This window comes from Gadus chalcogrammus, chromosome 14, assembly GCF_026213295.1.
Source record: "Gadus chalcogrammus isolate NIFS_2021 chromosome 14, NIFS_Gcha_1.0, whole genome shotgun sequence".
In the NCBI taxonomy this organism is placed as follows: Eukaryota; Metazoa; Chordata; class Actinopteri; order Gadiformes; family Gadidae; genus Gadus; species Gadus chalcogrammus.
The window spans coordinates 5,529,393-5,553,936 of record NC_079425.1 but is presented as its reverse complement, the minus strand read 5'-3'; the positions used below and the strand labels follow the sequence as shown (position 1 = coordinate 5,553,936).

Here is a 24,544-nt window from a genome sequence, read left to right as displayed (position 1 = left end):
CTTTGACACACAGATTTCACCCGTCAGCTGTGCACAATAAGCCCCATAAAACCTTCCTAAGAGGGATAGAGTGACAAGGGGAGAGAGAGAGAGAGAGAGAGAGAGAGAGAGAGAGAGAGAGAGAGAGAGAGAGAGAGAGAGAGAGAGAGAGAGAGAGAGAGAGAGAGAGAGAGAGAGAGAGAGAGAGAGAGAGAGAGAGAGAGAGAGAGAGAGAGAGAGAGAGAGAGAGAGAGATAGAGCTTTTAAAAGAATGCATAAAGTTTAAGAGAATCCAATTATCCAATTAATCAGGTCGATGGAGACGACTCATCAAATGGCACGCAGCTATGCGTAATTATATGTCATTTCCAAGATCTTTATCTTATTTAAATCAGATATGGAATCAGGGAGAAATGGTTCCTACAAGGTGGGTTGTGGGATTCGTAGTTTATCATCATCACACATCAAAACTTCCAAAAGAAAGGGAATCTAACGGACCAAGCATGACAATAAATTATTGTTCACACGAAAAAACCAACAGGTACCAATTTTTTACAGGTACAAATTTGTAACAATAAAAAGAGAAGCAACTGTATTAAAATCCCTTCCTAATTATTCAAATTTTGGTATTTATTCTTCTCCCTAAACCGTCCGGGCTCCTTAAGGCCGTGATGGAAGGGTGAACGACAGAAAGGGGAACTTTTGATCTACACATCAGGACTAAAATATCTGTCAAGACACCGCGGGAAGGGAACAAATTGGCGCACAGATCTTGGAAACAACATACAAATAAGAATAAAAACCAAGTCTTCAAAGCTTATTTTTCTGCGCCATCTTATTTTTTCCTTTTTGACTTTTGTTTTCAATTACCACACTGAAGAGAACGAATGACTGGGACTTCTGGTGTTTGGACTGCATCTGTGTATGTCTTCTGTGTCTGTGCCCAGAGCTGAGCCACTGACATCGGCATTTGTTATAGGACGGCGGGGGGGGGGGGGTGGCGGGGGGGGGGGGGGGGGGGGAGGAAGGCTGGATGCAGTCCACACAGGGCATTACAGAGGAAAGCTAAAGCAGCCTGGCGGCCATCTTGAGTGTACTTACTCAGGAGCAACAGGAAATGTCTTTAAAAGGAAAAGGGGCCACAGCACAACTCCTAAAGGGAGGAGTCATGAATGTGTCTGTTTGATTTGATGGTGAACTCATACAGACGATGGTACTCCAAAAAGGTACAAATCTATATCAACGTTATGACATAGAAACAGAGGGTCTCTAGTTTGCTCCAGCGTTGGCCGGTGAGAGAACAGTTTTGTTCCATTTGCATTGAAATGCGTGCTGCGTACATCAGGGCCGGCCCTCCTGGTGCCAGCACCTTGGAGGAGCTGATCGGGGGGCCCCGACCCTTTGACTGAGGGGCCTATAAAAAGCCAATCTGGTATGGACCTGACCATGGGCTCTGTGATTACACAGATCTCCATTATACACATCTGGACAGCGACTCCTGCTCTGGGACGGGGAGGAGGTGGGGAGGGAGAGATGATGAGAAGGCGAGAGAGAGAGAGAGAGAGAGAGAGAGAGAGAGAGAGAGAGAGAGAGAGAGAGAGAGAGAGAGAGAGAGAGAGAGAGAAAAAGAAAAAGAAAAGGAGAGGAAGCAAGGGAGGGGAACAATGACCCACGGGCCAAAGACAAACACACACGCACACACACAGGTTGACAACGCTACTGTATGGTTCGATTATGAAACATTGGAGATGGAAGAAAAAACACATCCATAGCACTGTGTCTGCTTTTCTTGTGTTTTGAGTGTGGTCATTGTTTCATGCCACACGAGTGATCGATCGGTTTGTGATTGTTTTCCGTCTCTCCTACTGATTTTCCTCCTGTTGACCTTTCCTCTTGAGTTATATGTGGGATAGAGAGAGTCTTGTTTTACGATTTGCACAACGAAGTGCAAACAATCAATAAGAAATGCATTCTGGGCAATAAACTAAATAAAATTTCCCAGATTATATCCAGATTGTGTGTATAATGTGTTGAGTCTAACACCTGATGCGGGAGAGAGCGAGAGAGAGTGAATGTGTACGTACTGTATGTGTGCATGTGTGTGTGCGCGTGCGTGTGTGTGCATGACAGTGTGTAGTCACATTGCACCATGGGCATTTGGCTCCAACATATGCAGGAGAAAAAGGATGCATCCTTTCTACGCATTGGAAAGAAGAAGGAACAATCTATCAGCCTACAAACATAAAAAGCCTGGGCCATTTCGATAGAAGGAGTCTGTTTCACTTATTCAGAGTTTAGCTTCGTCTTAAAGAAGAGTGTGGGTGGGAGAGACTATTGATGGGAAAGTAGAGCAATTCAAACTCATCATAGTGCTCCCGAGTACACATTTTCGGAGCGGAAGTAGCAATCCCCCCCACAGATGTATATGCATAATGATGTGATTGTATATCAGGGAGTGACTAACCTGTGTGGGAGCCCGGGACCAGGATTATTATCAGTAGCAGCCGCACCATGGACACCACATTGACAGTCTTCATCTCGCCTCACACTGCCTCGCACCAGGCGACCGCCTGATGGACTTCACAAACACACACACACACACACACACACGCACGCACGCACGCACGCACGCACGCACGCACGCACAGGCACACGCGCAAACGCCCCGGGGCCTGAAAGACCTTGAAGCCAGTCGACCAATGAGGGCCCGTGGTCGCAGGTGGCTCAGTTGTGTCTGGGAGCTTCGGCGGGGTGTTACGGGCAGCGACCTCTCAGTGGGATGGAAGGGTTGGGTGCGGCAGTCACCTACGGAGATCACACAGAGAGAACAGAGCGGGGAGACAAAGAGAGCTTGTTAGTTCTCCCTCGATGCACAGCACACGCACGAGTACGGCCACCCAACCAGATGGTCCGAAAAAGATTTCCCCCCCCTCGCAGACGCACGTGCGCGCCCACCGCTTCGTGATGGATCGCACTTGTCTCGCCGGCAGACGGGCGAGTGTCACTTTGGCAGAGCCGCGATTGGGACGAGGAATACAAAAACGGTCGAGAAAATAAGAATAAATCAAAAGCGTTTTAGGTAAAAAAAAGAAAGAACTTCAAAGAGGCCGTGGGTTTCTGCAGCGTCCATTTTTTTCTTTCTCCACTTCATCTCCGGGAGATCAAAGAGAGCCACACAAGTAAGACACGGGGATAATTAATAGCAACAACTCACTGGTAGTGGAGTGGAAATACACAAAAGTGTGAATAAAAGTATACAAGCATTTGTGGGTATACGTGTGTGAGCGTGCGTACTGCGTGCATCCATGCGTGTGTAGGTGTGCGCGTGAGTGCGTGCGTGCATCCATGCGTGTGTAAGTGTGTGTGTGTGTGTGAGTGCGTGTGTGGAGGTGTGTGTGTGTGCGCACATGTGTGTGTGTGTGTGTCTGTGTGTTTGACACAAGAAAATGGGAGTTGTAAGCACAGGTAGCGCCTCAAGACTGCGACGCAAAGGCAGCGCCCACGTGATTCATGCAGTATGTGGATACCACTCTTCATTCAGTGGAGCAAAGGAGTGTTATCAAGCACACTGTCCAACCACCCATCACACACTGTTACCGTTCATGTACCACCACTGCAACCGTTATGACATTTGAACATTAAAGTGCCACAAAGAAATAAAGCCTGTGCGTTTAAAGTGTGGCATTAGTGTCATTCATTATTTTGGGGCGGAGGTTCATAAATATCTTTTGCGCGTAATTAGCCGGTTACATGTCAACAAGCGACTGATTTGGCAGAAGGTTATTTATATGTAATTTTGTTCTCACAATGTCGTCAACTCTCTGCCTCATGCACCGACTCTCTCTACTGTTAATTAAACTTCACTCGTGAGGCTGTATGTGCATAGGAGATGTGTGTGTCTAGGTCACAGCTGTATAATAATCCCTAGCAAACATGCCTCGCAGGTAATCTCCCGAATTGCGTCAATTTGGCTTGTGTGATTATCTTGTCTCCCAGGAAATTAATCCCCCATGCTGCAGCAGCCAAAATAAATAAATCAAAATAGATACCATTTCCGTGCCAGCGAGGTGGCAATGCTAAGTATCGTGTAAGAACATCTCTATTGAAGAGTGGAATAAAAGAAGGATATGTTTTTCCATCAAAACCGCCATTTTGGTACATTGCCAGTCCAAGGACTCACACAGCACCTGCGACAAACCCATAATAAAGAAATGTAGATTTAAAAAACCCATCTGGAAAGAATCTTCTGGAACAACCTATATTATCTATAAAAGTACAGCTCTCCCGTGTCTGCAGGATTGCCAGTGCGGTGGCGATATTCAAATTGCACTGGAGTCTGTTAAGGTTAAGTCAGACGTGGGCGAAACACGCGCTCTTTGGGTAATTTACAACTTAACGCCCCAAACTCAATGGATATTCATCATTTACAAATTCGTTTGCAAAGTCAGCCAGTTTGATTCCCGTAGGAATCCCTGCATAGCCGGCGTTCGCCAGGCTCCGAGAGAGAGCAGAGGTAGAGATTCTAGCAGAATGTGACGGCATCTTTGCAGAGATCGGTGTGCACCTCCCCACTAAAGTGCAAACTTCCAGAGCTAAATAAAGACACAGGGCAGCAGTCTGATGCGAGGAAACAAAAGTGCAGAGTTTATTTCGATAACATACCGTTCATTTGGTTTACTAATGTTCCAAATGCTTAACTCAGTGAATCCATTTTGTCTGAATATCAGTACATGATCCATAGCTATGATTATAAATCTGTGCCGCATCATAAAATGATGGACGGGAAACTCGCTCTCGAAGAGAGGCTCGGGTTTAATGGTCCGGTGATGAAATTTTAAACGTATAAAACATGAGAGACAGAATTAATGACAGAATGAACACCCCAAAGTTATAGGCTCAAAGCCCATAGAATTGAATGTACATTTGTTCATTCAAACAGTTTTAAGCTCTATAGAGGTAATGTATTGTACGTTTGGACACATCACCCTTGGGTGTTGTAAGATATATCTTTCGAGAAGTACCTTGAAGTAAAAAAGGTATATCTCGATACATCTAAAACAAATGTGTCCTCTTCTTATCGCCACCGCCAACAGCAGCTGCTCCCCTTACGCTCTGAAAGAAACAAGGGACATTATTACATTATTTTGACAAGACAGAAAGAGCAAGATTACTCAGTAAAAAAAAGGCATTTTTCTGAAGCGGTTTTCTTAAAGGACAATGCCGGCCTGGGTGATCAAACCTTCGTAACCGTCTCTCCTGCCTTCACTAAAACATCTGTTACCAATAGAATTCCTCAAAATTACTTTGATGTGCCAATTCTGCTTAAGAGCGTATAACGAAAGCACGCACCCGTGTGAATGTGCCACAGATGTAGAAATAGAAAAAGCACTTTTGTGTTTTATGTAATCAATGTGCTACTGGGGTTATTGACGTTGGCCAAGACTGATTGTGAATGGCTGCTTTAGTGAAGCCAGGATGATTGAATCAAACAGTCAGAGCAGTATTTTTCTTTAAATATTATTTATTACTATCTGCTCATTGAGCAGAGACTTCCCTTCCAAGATAACGAATCTATTCAGATACATGTCATTAAGGGGCAGGGAGCTGCGAAGCAGTGGCATCTTGTTCAAGGATGCCTACAAATAGGCTGTGGACTTTGGGAATCCAACTCAGGACCCAGGATCATTTATGAAGTGTATGAATAGCTCTCTTACTGCGTTGCTGTCTTGGAGGAATTCACTGACCTTCAGAAATAATTACCATTTGATCATCCGATCGTTGTACAACTCCAAAAAAAACCTTGGTGCTCAGATGAATAAAAAAGCCCACAGACACGATCACGCATCGCACCACACACACATACACACAGTTATAATACACACTCACTTGTGATCACTGATAGCGAGATGAAGTTTATTGTGATGATCAAAGCGATGTGTGTGCAAACCTGTTCCTCTCACACACATGCAGAGAAAAACTAAAATACAAACACGCAAGCACACGCACCCACACACACGCATGCACACAGACAGACACGGACACTCTCTCACACACACACACACACACACACACACACACACACACACACACACACACAAACACACACACACACTCAAACAGAAGTAAGCTGGGGCAGGCAGCCGCAGACAGGATCAACTGATGTGATGCGGCCATGCATTATTAATGATACAAGCTTGTTTCCTCGTCTTCCCCTTCAAAAAGTCAAAATGTTCAAATGGTGTTGTTTTTACTCTCCTCTGATAAAGCGTGGTTGAAAGGCACCACGGTGGATCCGCTCAGCCCAGCCAGTTCAGTTCAGTGAAGCAGTCTGTCATTCCAGACGGTCAGTCAGTTCTGAGACAGCCAGTCTGTACGATGGTAGGTAACCATCCGATCCGTTTTTTATTCACATGTCGAATCAAGCAATGCCAGGCAACCCCAGAGACAGAAATATATATTATATATAGATGATATGAAGCGTCTATGAAATGTATTTCTATATATAAATGGGGTTTGGACATGTTGCAATGTGCTCAGCTGTTGTATCATGAACTATTGGATTTCTTTTTCTTTTTTTCTCATCATTCGAGTCTGGCAAGAGAATGGTATGACTTATGCATTTGGCAGTAAATGATGCGACAACTAAATCTGGTGATGAAGAATCTCACAAAGTACTATTGGCATGCACTACCACAAGGAGTATCGATAAAACTAACAAAATGCCAATCCCTTGTCCCCTCCAATTTAGCACGAATCAATTGTTGTGGTTAAGGCGTGTTGCTAAGAAACCATTACCAGATAGCATTGTTACGCCGCTTCCCTCGTCTAAGTATAGGTGCTTTCATTTGCATAATACCAGTTGTTGGAAACAAGTTGCAATTTGCATTTTCTCTTTGTTCCCTTTTCAAGGAGTTGGTTTAAGACAAACTCCACAACGTGACATAAACTAAATACATCTGTGAGCTAAGCAAACAGCCTGCCAATCGACCTGCTACTCCAGCGCAGGGAGAAGGACTGTACGGGAAAACACATGGATCTCTCAGCGTTTTGAAATACTGTTGAATAACAGCCAAGGATGGAACAGAATAAAATAAACTACAATAGAATAGACTTGAATCCCATACAGTTGACGGAAATTGAACGAGCAAAGAAACAACTTAACAATGTACATACCAGATATTAAAAGAAAAGTTTGATAGATAGTTTGATCTCCGCTTTCAGATGTGAGATGTGTCTGTAAGCATGACCTCAGTGTTTGGATTGGGTCTGGGTCTAAAGATAGCGAGACACACTAGCAACTAGCTCAGCCACTGTCACAGAGAGAGCGAATGCATCACTGTGCTTGGGAATGTATCCAATCACCTCCCTGAATTACTCCTTGACTATATTTCGGGAGGGAATTATTTGGAAACAAATACAATTATAAAAGTCTGTGGGGAAATGTATTTTTGTGTGCGTGTGTGTGTGTGTGTGTGTGTGTGTGTGTGTGTGTGTGTGTGTGTGTGTGTGTGTGTGTGTGTGTGTGTGTGTGTGTGTGTGTGTGTGTGTGTGTGTGTGTGTGTGTGTGTGACGTTATCGGGGAATGTGTGTGTGGCAGCATGCAGAGTTGAAAACATACGGTAGCTTATGGTTGTGCGAGCAAGGAGCCAAGAACCTGCCGTTATTGGACAGTTTATGGGGGCTCGGAGGAATCGTTAAAGTTGGGAAGGAAGGAAATTGGCTCCGATCTGAAGAGGCACATGCATGAACCCACCAACCCTCCCCCCCTCCATCCCACACACACACTGACACACTCACACACACTGACACACTCACACACACACACACTCACACACGCACACAGGCATTGACCTAAAGTGAGGAAATTCAGCAGGAAATTCTAAAGTAATGTGCTGCCATATCCCTCCAGAAGCACGCCAGCTGTCTCACCTCACCATTACACACACACACACACACACACACACACACACACACACACACACACACACACACACACACACACACACACACACACACACACACACACACACACACACACACACACACACACACACACATAAAGTCACACACCACACTTACAGTGCGAGCCTTAGAAGTTACACCATAATAACAACTTGCCATGTGTCCCCAGCAGAATCAGCCAATTCAGTCTTTGAATAGCACGTAATAATATACCACTGGGGGGAAACTATCGACACTACTGAGACAAAAGTACTGGGTGTAGTTCACACAAAGACACACACGCACAGGCTGCAGATGTGCAGCTAGTCAGACATACACAAACACACACACACACACACACAAACACACACACACATAGAAACCATCTTTAGAAGTTAGTTAATAAATACAATTATAGTCTCCATGGAAAGTATAAAAGAATAATTTATAATATAAATATAACATCATTTCCAACAAACGTTAAAGAAACTAAATTAAAATTGCATGCAAGCTTGGGAACCAATGTGTGACACATGCACACACACACACCAACCCACGCACATACACACACACACACACACACACAGACCCACACTCTAAGTATGACATGTTAGTGTTCCCAACGATGACAAATTATCTACGTCCTCGTCTTTGTCCTGCTCTGAAAGGCTGCCTTGTGCGCCAGACGGTCTCTGCTTCTCTACCCCGTCCGTCCCATTCTCCCGAGCATCGCTGGGGACAGCATACTGGGACACCACACAGACTCTTCATTTCAACCATTATGTCAAAAGACGGCCGCTACCAGGACAAAAACAATGGCCGGCGGGACAGCGGGGAGGAAGAGACGAGCTGGAGCCAGACAGAACGACAAGACAAGAGTATCCCGTTCCCGTGGCCTTTTTCACCGTGTTCAGACACGGTACATCAAGCCCTGGGGAATAAGTGTTCCGCCGTGTTCCGTATCATCACACGTGTCCTATTGACCGGACCTTCTCCAGCCCTCCCATCGGGGCCGCTGAGGAATGGACACGGGCGAGGGACGTGCAAACATCACGCGACCGAGGCAAGGTCCTGGAACCAAATATCTGAATCTGCAGGAATACTCGGAGGGTATTCCCTCCGAGTATTCCCACATGGAGGGGCGACATGGAGGGGCGAGATGGTCTAGTGGTTAGGGAGGGTATCGGGGGCTAGGTTGTGCTACTTGTGTGCACTCTGCCCGTGCACTCCATCCAGTGTCCTCCACAGACCTGTATCTAAAGCTAGCTAACTAGTGAAGTGATTTCGGGTTGTGGCTTTGGAGGGAAGCCTGAATAAAAACATAAAATAGCCATGATTTTCGCATTTGTTTAATAGACTTTATACGATTCTTGGCATCCAGGTCACAGCAACCAGGGGACCAAAAGCATAGACAAGCAGATAGATAAGCGTCAAGATGGCAAGGATTTGTTGTGCCTTTAACTGTGCTAATTGCAAAAGAGAGTGATGGAAATGGCATCATATATCACAGGCTTCATCTCCTTTAAAAATAACAGGAGACAGATATGGATCTGAGTCTTTAAAAAGGCAGATTTGAGGCGTCATCTAATGATTTGTTTGCACTTAGAAGAACATGAAAAAGATAGTGCCTCACGTTAACACATAGCTGTGATCTCCAGTCCTGCTCCAAAGTGTGTTTGACAGGTCGCTTTAAAACAGCAGTCTTAAAATCAGAGACTTTCTCCAGTGTTTTTCAAATGCTAGTCAATGAGCAGAAGAAACCCTATGCTGCACCTAAGGATCTGAGAGATGACAGAGTGGAAGCGCATTACAGAAACATGTACGCTCGCGGGCATGTTGAGGTGGAACATGCTATGTCGCTGGAAGTCATGTCTGCAAACATGTCAGTGAAAACATAACTTCTGATGGTTCAGCCATTACAGATGTGCAGCGGCACGCACGCACGCACGCGCGCGCGCGCACGCACGCACGCACGCACGCGCGCGCGCGCGCGCGCGCGCACGCACACACGCACGCACGCACACACACACACACACACACACACACACACACACACACACACACACACACACACACACACACACACACACACACACACACACACACACACACACACACACACACACACACACACACACACACACACACACATTCTTCCTCTTAGGGAACTCGTGCACGTGTGCCTTTGAGTGTGTACTTTGAGGAGAGGTAAGAACGTCATCCACGTAAAACCAACCTATTCATTATAATATCTGCACTACATGCATTATAAAACTGTAATCTACGATTAAGCTTTACTCAGTTGTTGCAACATCTCTCCAGGGAGGTAAAAAATTTAATTAGAGAGCGAGAGAGAGACAAAGTTAGACTGAGACACGCACACACACACACACACACACACACACACACACACACACACACACACACACACACACACACACACACACACACACACACACACACACACACACACACACACACACACACACACACAAACACACACACACACAAACAGACAAACACACACACACACACACACACACACACACCCAAACTAAAGAATCTGCAGAAGACACACCCGTGCTGAGGTGGGCCCACTAAATATAGAAAGCCACTGGGATGCTGTGCAATCAAATTACACTCATACCCAAATCTACAATGCAAACACACAGACAAACAGACCGCCGGGTGAGAACGCACAACACACAGCACACACAACACAAAAGTTAAACTCCCATATCTTTCCTGCACCAAATGGTACACATTCTCGGCCCGGAATTGCACTCATACCCTTTTTCTTGCGCCTTCTTGGACAGCATGGTGCACCTTCGCTGGCCAGGCGCACTCTCCCATTTAACCTGACCTGGCAGCTGGGGATTCTGCCTGATCCGCATGTTTTTGCGTTTGTGTTTTTCTTCTCAAAATGCTGACGCACGTCAAGAGATGCCGAGAGCGTTTCTAGACAAAATCTGTGGTCTGCGTGTCTGTCACGAAGGGAGCTGACAGCAAGCCACTAGAGTTTATTATTAAACTCTCGCTTCTGTCCGCGCAAGCACATTCTTGACAACGGTGACCTTCAGTTTGGCGGCCGTGAACAACTTTGTTGAGAGATGTCGACGTGTCAATGAGCCAAGGCAACCTGACCCTCGTTTTGGCTCGCAATCGTCTGAAACCCAGATTGCAGAACCAATACTGAGAACTAATCCTGTCTCCGTCCCCATCCCAAACATTCAATATGAAAACCGCATGCAATATCCGTAGAAAAGTTGCACATGGATGCCAAGTCCTTAATGACATCCATCTGAAGTCACTGTCAGTTGCTCTGGGCAAAAGTTTGTTGTAAATGTTTAAATAGAAGAGAACACTGTCCAATCCCTCTAATTCAAAAGAGAATATGGAGTATCAAACACACCACCCAGAAGGCCCGCTAATTAATCCTGCAACGCTGGTTCAAAAGAGAACAGACAGAGAAGAAGACCAAACTGAGAACGCACATTAATCAATCCTAAAACAGACATCTACAGCTGGGTCTGATAGCTCTTCATCTGTTGACAGATGTGCTTACTTCCCGGCGCAGGGCCGCCCGCGTCTCAATTAACTCCCATTGGCTCGTGTCTGCGGGGAGAGCTGGTGTCAGGACGGGTCAGGCAGAGACAGCAGCCCCAGACTGCACAAGCTGAAGCCAGAGGACCTGGTCACAAACAACAACCCCCCCCCCCCCCTCCCCTCCCCTCCACCAACTTACTCCCCCAGCCACCACTGCACCACACGCACACGCACATGCGCGCACACACACACACACACACACACACACACACACACACACACACACACACACATACTCTGCACTCTCCAACCACCAATACCACTCACACTTTCCAACACACACTCCCCAACCACCGTTACCAGACACACTTCCAGACAGACTGACACACCCTCAACTACCAAACAAAACTTCATGCCTTTGGGGATACACACACACACACGCACGCACACACACATACACACACACACACATACACACACACACACACATACACACACAAACTTCTAGTTCAGGACCTGGAGGTAAGGGGAGAGATGAAGAACAGAACATGCCAGAGGGTAGAAGGGGGGGAAAGAAACCAAAAGATGGATGGAGGGATGGGACGACACTATGGATGCAGCCGAGAAAGTAATGGGATACTTTCGCTTGAGCTCAGCAGATTCTTAGCAGAACCGTTTATTTGTACTTGTTTTCGTTTTCAACGGACCGCTTGGCTTTGGTAGAAACGTGGAGAATGCTGCTAGTTGTTAGCCACGGTCCGGATCGCAATTTCCAGGGAAGACGGTGTCTGGTGTCCCTGGCATGCCCCCCGCATGCGCATTGGACAGTGGAGGCAGGCTCCTTGGTCTGACTTCAATCAGAATCCCTTCTTCAGGACTGGTAATGGTAATGCACAATCAGTGGCTCGCTGTCCTACCCCACCCCAACCCCAGCCCTAATCGCAACTCCAGCACTGATTACAACCTCTGACTAATTGCAGGTTTTTTGGCAATTAGTTGACATCCATAGACATCCACAAGTGTGCCCCCACCCCCCACTTTTGAGTTATAAACTTATTTTAAATCAATTCAATCAATTGTATTATACAGTTTGGTAGGTATTACAAACGAGCGTGAAGGCGGTACTCTGTGGACTGCTTACAGACAATGCAAGTTGTCCTCCGTCAAGAACAGAACGTTCTGGTTCTGATTGGCTTGGCGAAGACAGCGGTCAACCTGGCTCTGGTTAGACAAGTTCACCACTGGGCAAGGCCAAGAGATTCACCATCACCAGATCCAGTCGATTATATCAAGTCGAGTCCGTTTTATTGGAGAGGCCCATAATCTCAGTGACTCCAGGGCTTTATATGCATGACAGTGTTAATGCTAACCTGGTGTGCTAGGGGACGGGTGGTACAAAACCAATCAAATCTGTTATTGTGGAGTGCGTGTGTGCGCATGTGTGCGTGTGAATGATGGCTGGTTTGAGCAACCTCACCCGGCCCGTGTCAGACTGATTGGACGTTGGGGGTGGGCGAGGCATGCCCACCTGTTGCACATTGAGCAATCAATGTGCAACAGGTTAAACCAACCACCACCGCACACACTCACACTCGGCGAGATCTCCCGCATGGCTGCACGGTACACCTTCTGCTGTGTGTCATTAGACTCAACCTTGGCAATAAACTGGCTCCAGGTGGAGGAGGAGGAGGAGGAGGAGGAGGAGGAGGCAGCCACCTCGTCGACCTATAGCTATGGACATTGCTACGGTTAACCAAGTTAAAAAAGTGTGAGCAACGTGTTTAAGCCATCCAGGTGAACAGTGTTTGCAGTGCAGTCGGCGTTGCGACGATGGGGGAGCCAGGTGTGCAGCGTCAGGTGCTTTGATTTCTCCAGCCGACATGGGTTGGAAACTCATAAAGTGAAAAAATGCAAATAGCGGGCGAGGATTTATTTATTCATCAACCCCTTGGAAAAGGAAAATAAGGCAGGCAAACGATCCGTCTCCGTTCTTCAACAGCGGCTGCGTCTAAATAACAAACAAATAGCCCGTGCTTCCTGATAAATGACTACTGACATCATGGCAGGGAGCTGCGCGCTGATAACTCTCCTCATGGAAACATGGCAACTGCTTTTTAATTTACCTCGTTTCAATGTGCCCCGCTTCTTATGGAGAGGCTTGCCAGAAGTGTCTCGCAATATGAAAGTCAGATGGAGAGTGGGAGAGAGTTCACACACACACACACACACACACACACACACACACACACACACACACACACACACACACACACACACACGCCTATCTGCAAGTCCAATATGCTTGGGTGAGCAGGGGTCGTCCGGCTAGGCTCGACTTGTCTCACACAGAAGATGGAGAATTCTGCCGCCTTCTATTAATCCTGCTCAATCTCCTGCACCTGAGAGGTTTGTTGATCTTAATCCCGCTAATATGCCCCCTCAGGCACATCATCACATCCATAATGTATGGCACTTTGAGGCCAGCAAACACCCCCCCCTCTCCCCCCCGCCTGATGCAATAGGACCCAACATGGAGCCCTGTATCCACGCTGTATTACATTACGGGACGCGGAGTGTATCTCTAATCCACGCGCGCAATTTTCAAGGGCTGTTGAAGGGCCCTTCGCCGGAATCCCGGTACACAGCAGAACCGTTTACCAGTCCCCCGAGTGGGCCGCACTGCCGTTCAGGTCCTCAGATCCCCTGATTTCCCATTTATTCCGAGGGTGTCCATTTACAGGCTTCCCCACCTCTGTTTAGTCTCCGGTGTAAGTCTGGCGTCTCTGAGTAAGCATTGTCCTTGGCGGCGCGATGGTTTCATAGCTTTGATTGAATCCCACGGGGGCGGAGAGTTATATTAGCGCCGTCTTGATTCTGACAATATTAGCCGACGTCAGAATGAAGACGAGGCGAGGAAAGCGCTTCATCCTGCGGAGCGGCTCGGGAGAGAGAGAGAGAGAGAGAGAGGGAGACAGTGAGAGGCTTCTGTCGGCAGAGCATCGACTCAAAGCAGTAGGGATTCGCAACTTAGTAGGGATTCGCCTCACAACGCTGGAGGTGACCTTTAAACGTCCAGAGAGCCGGAGAGAACAACTCCGCGCGTCCAGCGAGGCCCGACGTGCCTCCGACGCGGCTCCTCCCATTGACCCGACCAGACGGGGGCTGATGGTTTTTTTAAGCTCTCTGCGGTTGATTTAACTGCTTGTTAAATTGATCAGGCTCCGCCGCGGGCCAGTGGGTCGGACGGAGAGTATTCCCAACATCCATCAGGCCCTGCTGCGATACAATATACCCCCAGAACACGTTCACGGGACATTAGACGCGAAGCGGCGGTCCTCACAAGGATCAAGCAGCTAACGGTGTGTGTGTGTGTGTGTGTGTGTGTCTGTGTGTGTGTGTGTGTGTGTGTTTGTGAGTGTGTGTGTGTGTGTCTGTGTGTGTGTGTGTGTGTGCGTGTGCATACCTGTGTGTGCTTATTTGTGCATGTATTTACGTGCGCGAAAAAACAACCACGTGCGTGTGTGGTGTTTGCGTGTGCATGCGTTTGTGTGTGTGCATTTGTTCACGTGCGTGCGCGCAACCACGTGTGTTTGTGTGTATGGGCGGAGTAGGCGTGGGCACGTCCGGCCGCGGTACGACGTAGCGGCGCGGCGGGGTGAAGGGAGGGTGGAGGCGTACGCCGGCTGCAGGCATGCGTGCGTAATGCCCGGTGCGCTCGTGCGGACACGCGTTAACGTGGCCTCAGTGGGATGTGTGCGGTTTGCCTGAGCCTGAGGGGGGGTAAGAGGGTGGAGCCCGAGCACAGCCCACCCCTGACACCCCGCCTCCCCGCTTCAAAGGCGGGGGCTGATGCCTGCCCGGGGATTGACGGGCAGGTGGCGGACGCAGCAGCCCTTTAGAACATGTTCGCTGGTAAAACTCTGGGCCCATTAGACATGTATTCTACAGCTGTGCACATTAGATGGAAGGGGGGGGTTGTTACGAGCCAGCTTAAAGTACTCGTGTTTGCCAGTGGTGTTAAAGAAAAACATGGAAGGCGCTTTTGAGGGATTTTTGAAGCCACTGTGGTCCCTGCTTGCCTGTGTGTTCATCATTGGTGTGTGTGTGTGTGTGTGTGTGTGTGTGTGTGTGTGTGTGTGTGTGTGTGTGTGTGTGTACGGGGGGTACGTACGTTTTTGTGGACTTTATTGAAATAACTTTTATTGAAAGAAGAAATCACTGTTGTCATTACTCATCAAGTATGATGCCTTGCAAAACTGTCAGAAAGGACTGAAACACACACTTACTGACATACAGTAGGAGACTGAAAGCCTATGCTATGCGTTGGCGCAACATCAGCTTCAAACCAGATGTCAGGGGGAGAGAGAGAGAGAGAGAGAGAGAGAGAGAGAGAGAGAGAGAGAGAGAGAGAGAGAGAGAGAGAGAGAGAGAGAGAGAGAGAGAGAGAGAGAGGGCTTCATGAAAAGCCATAACACGACATAACCTTCGAATGACATATTCCAGGCATCATTACCAGGTTCAGAGAGAGAAAGAAATGGACGGGTGCCTTTATGTGGTGGTCACTGACCCAAAGCCTACCTTGGATGACATGTTTTGAGCTGAGCTGTTATGCTTTGATTTACTGGCCTGGTTCTCTGCGGCAAACAGAAATGGAACAGGTTTAGCCGTCACAAATATCGCACTAATATGATTTTCCACATCTGGGAAAAATAACGGCTACTTTTGGAAAGTGAACACAAAATTAACGTTGAGATTTTCTGTGCATGTTGACAACATTACCGCTAAGTTTTCGTCATTAGACGCTGGTTCATGTCAACACTGCTGACCTGTGCAGATCTTATCCACTAGGAAATGTCATTAATGTAGTCACGTTTTTGAATGTGAGTTGTGCATTGCTTAGGGTGTTGCATTTTAGAATCGAAAACACGGGACGATAATTACAATTCTGTCTTAACTTTTGTCAAACATTAAATACTGTAGGTGCTGTTCATTGACAGCCACTAACTCGTTAGCTAAAAGCTCCGGAGAGAGAAAGTTTGAGGCTTCCGACGGTGTTTGTGAAACAATGCTATGCATTTCTCATAGCTTGTGATGCAGAAGCTAAACTTAACGATCTTAGTCATACATCCACTCCAGGTATCTCGTGGTAAATATAGTGTCTTGTCACACGAACCACTGACCTTGAGACAGAAACGTAATTAGTGATTCAAATATTTTTCTTCATTTACTTGGCCTTCCAAGAAAAAACTATTTGCAAGAACCAAGTCAGTCAAAGTAATATATATGCTTATTAGGAAGCTCAATCTGTTTCTGTTTGTTCGGTCTACATATAGTCCTACTTAATTTCTTATAGTAGAAGTAGCATATAATTTTCCTGTATCTCTGTTAGTTTACAGTTAATTCATTTATAACCAAATTCGTCAAATTAAAACATCCATCTGTTTGAATATGATCGTAAAGATTCCACATAAGCGTACTTTATAAAAGTCGTTCTGCAACCGAGAATGAAATTGGTGCCAAATTGAACAGAATTCAAGGCGTTAATCAGAGCTTGTTCAGGCATAATTCCACACACACACACACACACACACACACACACACACACACACACACACACACACACACACACACACACACACACACACACACACACACACACACACACACACACACACACACACATTTCTATGGGTAGTCAACTAGCCTAAACCTTTCTATATTTATATTTACATACATATATTAGATAAGTTCAAGAAGCAAACTTGAAGCAGAAATTGACTCCAATGTCTGCACACATTACACATAACAACAGCTGCTGGTTGGGATGTCGAGGACAAGTGATGGGTTAACACCCAAAATATTGACTGTACAGTTGAGGTTGTTATTAGAACATTAGCATCCACATTAAATATATGTGGTATTCAGTGCATTTATTTGGTAAGTATTGTAACCAAAAACTGGCGTAAAATCGTCTAATCGGAAACCTGTCAAAAACGAGCGCCGCAACAACTGATGATAGAAGATAGGGTAAATATTGTTAGATGGACAGCTTGATATCGACCGGGCACAATGTGGAGCTACGTGCGAGTCCAAACCTGCTGACGGCATCCAACAGGCAAGAACAGTCATTACCGATGACGGCTGATGGGAAAAGCTTTTAAGAGCCTCTTCATGTGTTGGTAAATGTCAAGAGTCTGTCCAACATCTCTGCGGATCTAACACTCGATGAAAACACCTCCAGCATCGTGTGGGGGGGTGCGGGGGCTGGGGATTGGGATGAAAAAAGAGGAAACGGCTCAATGCTCATTACCCCCACTTAAAAGAGCTACCAACCGCTTCAATTGGGATCATTACCATTAAGCAATGGGGAGAAAATGGTTTTTGCAGCCCCTGATCCCCTATGCCGCCTTTGTGAACCTTCAATAAGACTTTCCGCATGGGACGAAGCCATTGGACATCCAGGGCCACGCTCCTGCCTGCTGTGAACCCTTCATTGATATCTGCTCCATGGTGCGTGTCCGCCATGGGTGCTGGGTTGCGATTGGCCGGCGAGGCGGGTGGGCAGAGCGTGATAATGGAGAAGTATTTTAATAACTCCGTCCATAGGGGGGATCTCACACCGTGCATTCAGCCAAGTCCCGGCGATTCGGCCGTTATCAAGGGACGCTCGGAATGAGGATTATGAATTTAGCCTTTGATATTACCGTGCGCGTGTCTGCGTGTCCTCGCACGCACACACGTCCACGCGTGCACATCCTCACACATCCACACATCCTCACATGCACGCACGTCCTCACATACACCCACGGCCGTGTGTGCATGCCCTGCCTCACATGCACGCACACACGTTGTCCTCACATGCACGCACGTCGTACTCACATGCACGCACGTCCGCGCACGCACACACGTTGTCCTCACGTGCACGCACGTCCACATGCACGCACAAACCCCTGCACGTCAGGACCGAGCGCTGCAACTAATGAAGCGACATGCGGCCACTCCGCTTAGCTTCATTCCAGCCGGTTGATTTCATACGGAGCGACCGCTACATCCCTTTACAGCCGTAAGTGTCCTCCTCCATATTGAATTATCACATGCCCGCCGTGTCTTGACATAAGGGCCCCGTTGAAACGCACAAAAGGCAGACGCTGGGAGCCTCAGTGTGCTAGAAGAAAAATCAAGAGGGCTTGAACATTACACACTTTCCTTTTTCCCTTAACGCTTAGTCACCCGGATCCGAGCTGTGACAAGGTCATCCATCGCTGGCAGCGCTGTACCAAAGCGCTCTGGAAAGTAAAGTTTCTGAACACCAACAACTCTCCAAGTCTCCATCCATAACTCTCTCTCCGATTGAGGCTGGTTCCATTCCACTCGTCCGCTTGTTTTTTATTCAGAGTTTTTCCGGGGAGCGTCTTTAAGTGGGATTGCACACTAAACCCACCGCCGCTGAATATATCTCTTATCTCATACCTGACGGACGGGCAGCAAGTGACCCCACCAATCACAGCAACAGCAACCCGATGCGTGCTGATCCCGGCTAAGCGGGATCCGAACAGAGGGCACTCTGGGGTGGGGCTGCTGTTCTGCTCCGGCGCTGGGAATGAGCATTGTTTCGTATTGTTTGATATAAGAGCTCTTGTGCGCTTGGCTGCCTGGCTCTTTTCTATATCTCCGGGCTGTCAGCTGTTTATCTCACCCTGAGAGCATGGGGTGTGTAGGCAATTCACTCAAGAGCTCCATTGATCCACTGCAACAGACACACACACAAACAAACAGCACAACTAGGCGATCTGAGGATCAATTGCAAAAGAACAGATAAGTGTGAAAACAAAAACAGTAGCAAAGCCTTAAATGCATAAAAAATATATATATATATGTGATAGTGTATTGACACGTGGGCTGGGAAACAAAGAATACCTTTATCCACAAGTTTCTCACCACAGGTTATATGGCATCGGCTAAAACGAGTCACTGTCTTCCACAGGCATTGCAAGTATATCATAGCTCTCTCTCTCTCTCTCTCTCTCTCTCTCTCTCTCTCTCTCTCTCTCTCTCTCTCTCTCTCTCTCTCTCTCTCTCTCTCTCTCTCTCTCTCTCTCTCTCTCTCTCTCTCTCTCTCTCTCTCTCTCTCTCTCTCTCTCTCTCTCTCTCTCTCTCTCTCCATTCTCCCGGGTGCCGTGACCCTCCTCAGCCTCAGATCCCTGCCCTAACACGGGGTCAAGCTACCTCCCTCACACAACACCCAATCCTGGGATTTAGGGATGAAGAACCTAATAATAAAGCGCACACTCGAAAAAAGCAGTCCATACGGCACACAAACCCATCGACACACGCTCCCAAAACATAACACGCGTGCGAAACATGCATCCAAAAGCTGACACATGGTTGCCCCAGGGCGTTGAGGTAACGGGAGAGCGAGGGTAATCGTCTCGACGAGCTAAATCGCGTGCGCCCCTGTTGAAAGGACCTGTCTGCGCGTCTCTCGCCCCCCCAGACGGGCTCCTCTGATGGGAACCGGGACGGGTAATGGAATGCGAGCGTGCCGTCGCCGCCTCCGCTAATGCTGCTGTGCTCCAGGTGAGGCTTGCCTCACAGTAGCCAAGGAACACACGGACCCGCCTTGTTGTGACTGGCAGGGAGAGGAGACGAGGAGACGATCGACGGGGCTCTTCAGCACAAAAACAAGGGCGTCGTCGGAGTCGCATCTTCCTCCTGTCTGCCGCTGTTAGGGTGAGGGATGGGGCAGTGAGCGATGAGGGAAGAGGGATGGCTGGAGGTGGTGGGGGGGGGGGGGGGGTGGGGGGTGGCAGAGGCCAGAGATGAGCAAAAATAATGAAAAAACAAACAAGAAGGGAGGGAGGGGGGAGGAGGGGGGTGGAGGCGGGGGGGGAGTGCTTTGTGTGATAATAACTCAGGCGGTAAATGTCAGGTAAATACCACGTCTGTTGAACAGCATACCTCGCGCCGCCCCCCCCCCCCAACCCCAGACACACACAAACAGGGACGCACACACGCACACACACACACACACACACACACACACACACACACACAAAATGAAGTGTCCAGACCTGCGTCACCCGTACAGTATGACATTTTAAATGTCACCATGCCGGCATCGATGGAAGTGGTGGCAAATGGACATCAGCGAATCACATTAATTGTGGATTTTCTTTTTATAGAGGTATAAAAAGTGTGTGTGTGTGTGTGTGTGTGTGTGTGTGTGTGTGTGTGTGTGTGTGTGTGTGTGTGTGTGTGTGTGTGTGTGTGTGTGTGTGTGTGTGTGTGTGTGTGTGTGTGTGTGTGTGTGTGTGTGTGTGTGTGTCTCTCAATGACCCAGAGAAGGTACTGGAAAAGGAAAGACTGACTCTAATTTAAATGCCAATTCAAGTCAGTGCAATACATCAATTCGACGCATGTTCTCCGTCTTGCCAAGGAGTAATGCAGCACTCCCACACAGATACACACACACACACGCACACACAAACAACTTGAAGTGAAGGCCTGTCTGCCCAGTGTTGAATAAAAGACCTTCTTTGTCCTCCCGTCTACTTTGCTGCTCATACCACCATATTGGTTCTCATTGGATCTCAGATGTCCTGACACCGCGGTGGACAGGGGTGACATCGGCGCTGTGCGAGCGACGCAAAGCCAACGCCCCCGACCCGTCACTCTGGAGGAACCATGGGAACACTGGAGCCGGCGTCACGGCACTCCAGGCAACTCGGTTTATGGTAAGGTAAGACAATTTCTCTTGCACTTGATTTTTGAATGTTTATATTTTCAGAGGGGAAAGCGGCGCTATTACGGGCGTGTGAGCCACCGTGGGGGCGCAGGTAGTCATGTTGGGGACTCTTAGTCATCGAGTGGTTCAGAGAGAGAGAGAGAGAGAGAGAGAGAGAGAGAGAGAGAGAGAGAGAGAGAGAGAGAGAGAGAGAGAGAGAGAGAGAGAGAGTTTCAGAGAGAGAGAGAGAGAGAGAGAGTTTCAGAGAGAGAGAGAGTTTCAGAGAGAGAGAGAGAGAGAGAGAGAGAGAGAGAGTTTCAGAGAGAGAGAGTTTCAGAGAGAGAGAGAGAGAGAGAGAGAGAGAGAGAGAGAGAGAGAGAGAGAGAGAGAGAGAGAGAGAGAGAGAGATTTGTAGTCATCAAGAGGAGAAGGCCTCTTAATCATGCCTTGCTGGATGTCATTCCTGGAGGAACCATCCACTCGTGATTATGTTGCTCAGTGGATTACATTTTTTCTAACAGGACAACCGGGTCCAGATTCAGAGTCCGGCTGGCACCGGTTCTATCTGCTCCCACGGTTGTCATGGAGCCCGCAGCTGTGTCGCCCCGGCCCCCCCGCCTCGGCCCACAGTGTGAAGGCCATCCCCAGGTGTGTGTGTCCATGTTAACACACATAGGCACACATATCTCACACGGGCAACAGAACATGAATAAGGATATTGGTCATGCAGTGTGCTGTAATTATGTCAACAAACCAACTGGGGGAATGGGAATTAATGACTGCGTGTGCGCGGTGGCATGTGTGCGTGCGTGTGCGTGTGTGTGCGTATGGTCAGCAGTCGTGCACCCTCACTCGGTTGCGTGCACGGTTTAGCCTTCTGCGAATATGGAATAAGTTCAAAGGGGAGAAAAAAAGGAAATGAGAGAAAAAGCCACCGGTGATAAAGGAATAACAACCCAACCCCATCTTCCAGACACACACACACACACACACACACACACACACACACACACACACACACACACACACACACACACACACACACACACACACACACACACACACACACACACACACACACACATCCGTGGAGAGGCCAGGCATCCAGATGTTTCCCCGTCCAGAGGTCCTCCTCCCTGGCTGGGTAATTACTGGTGAAGCAGCCAGCCTGGAGCTCCAGAAGACTGCACCCTGAACACTGTACTGTACGACAGTCGTCCCACCAGCCCCTCCTCACCACGCACACCGCATTGCTGTCATTTCTAACGTCTATGCGCGGCACGGTGACCTGTAGCCACTTGCATCGCCTTTCAGACCGCAATGTGCGTGCCTTAAGGAATTCTAATGCACGCAAACACGCGCACACATATGCATACAGACATACACACATGCACGCGCTGGTGCACACGCATACCGGGATGATTTTTGAACGGGTACATAATTATAATATTCTGAGAGATTATTGTCTGGCTAGCACTGTCCGCACCGGTCCAGACACGTCCCACAAAAAAAAGGCGGTAAATAATGTGTTTAAGAAGCAGAGGCGGAGAGCGCATAGCTCGGCATCGGAATCTGGCAGCATTAAGCGCTGTTATTGCTCTGCGTTCTTCAAACCTGATGACTGACAGAATTATTTAAAGCCATGCCTCTGTGTGTGTGTGTGTATATATATATATATATATAGTTTTTGGTTACAATGCTTACCAAATAAATGCACTGAATACCACATATATTTAATCTGGATGCTAATGTTCTAATAACAACCTCAACTGTACAGTCAATATTTTTGGTGTTAACCCATCACCTGTCCTCGACATCCCAACGAGCAGCTGTTGTTATGTGTAATATGTGCAGAGAGTCAATTTCTGCTTCAAGTTTGCTTCTTGAACTTATCCAATATATATTTGTAAATATAAATATAGAAAGGTTTAGGCTAGTTGACTACCCATAGAAATGTGTGTGTGTGTGTGTGTGTGGGTGGGTCCATGTTTGTGGGTCCGTGCGTGTGTGTGTGTGTGTGTTCTTGTTAACGTGACGTAATGCGGTGAGATTCCCTTTCAAAGCCAACATAATCGAACAATCATAGCCATACCACCCAGGATCCTATTTAATTACAGTTCCCCTCCTTACACGCATGGCTCTGACACGAGGGGACAATGCAGACTTGAAAGGCATTCAGCACTCACACAAACACATAGAGCTAGAAGCACACACACACTGACAAAATGATAACCTTTGGAAGCAGACATACAATAAATGTGGCCATGTTGAGCTAAATTGAGGTTTGGGGACCAGGGATTACTGGCCAAGAACAACAAGCAGGAGACACAACGTGACTCCTAGGAAGGAAGCCTTATGTGCTCCTGTTAAACTCACTGCAAACAACATTCGTCAAAACTGTTGACTGCTTCAAAAGGAGAACAGCTTGTTCTTATTCTGTGTGCGTGTGCGCGCGTGTGTGTGTGCGTGTGCGTGCGCGCGTGCGTAATTGTTCGGGGTAAACAAGAGAAATCCAAAGGCACTTCTTTCTCGCGCCCGAGCACGTTGAATTGCAATCTTTTCCCCGCTCTCCCTCTAATATTGACTCACCGGTCCATCGTAGCCCCATCCCAGCAATTAGACTTTCATGAAGATCGATCCCTACCCAGTGTGTGCAGATTACATTTAACATGACAAGACAACAGCACCACCCACCCCAAGCCCTTCCTCCCCTTTCCACGCCCCGCCTCCCTCCCTCCCGCCGATCACCAGGGCCGGGGCGCAACACTCTCCACGGAGCATCGCTGTGTAACCTGGCGGGGTGCGGTGCACGGAGCTAAACAACAGCAAAGAGAACACTTTCCTTCCATTAGCTACCAGGACCACGGTGTGTGTCTGATTGCGTTGCGTTGTGTTGTGTTGTGTTGTGTAGTGCACCTGGAGCCCCCCAGCAGGACACTGCTGTCCATCATAGCAGCGTCAGCTCCTGAGGTTCCATCGAACGAAACCAGCCCCCCCGCAGGGGGGCCTCTGACTCTGGCTCAGAGCGGGAGCGAGAGAGACTGAGGTGAGAGATAAAAATAGAGAGCGACTGAGAGAGTGGAGCGAGCGAGCGAGAGTATGTTCGGTCAACAGAGCGCAGAATAAATAGAAGAACGGCCAGCCGGGGAGACACACAAATCGGGTTGGTGTTTGTCACCGTGCCGCTGGATTCAATAGCCTTTCACACACACGCACACACACACACACACGGTCGAACATGAAGACGCATATGCAGACAATAACACACATGAGACATGCATACAAAAGCAAGTGACAGACACTCCATCAAAGAACACCTGAGAGAGAAAAGAATGAGAGCGAGAGAGAGAGAGA

At 47.9% G+C, this 24,544-nt stretch overlaps 1 protein-coding gene across 1 annotated transcript in view; it reads right to left on the bottom strand.

The window, feature by feature from the left end:
- cemip (cell migration inducing hyaluronidase 1) overlaps positions 1–24,544 on the bottom strand; it is a 98,840-nt gene that overhangs the window by 62,888 nt on the left and 11,408 nt on the right. Inside the window, exon 2 of the mRNA XM_056608298.1 lies at positions 2,444–2,784. Coding sequence (XP_056464273.1) covers positions 2,444–2,516 — 73 coding nt within the window. The 5' untranslated portion in view covers positions 2,517–2,784. The remainder of the gene's footprint in view (positions 1–2,443; positions 2,785–24,544) is intronic.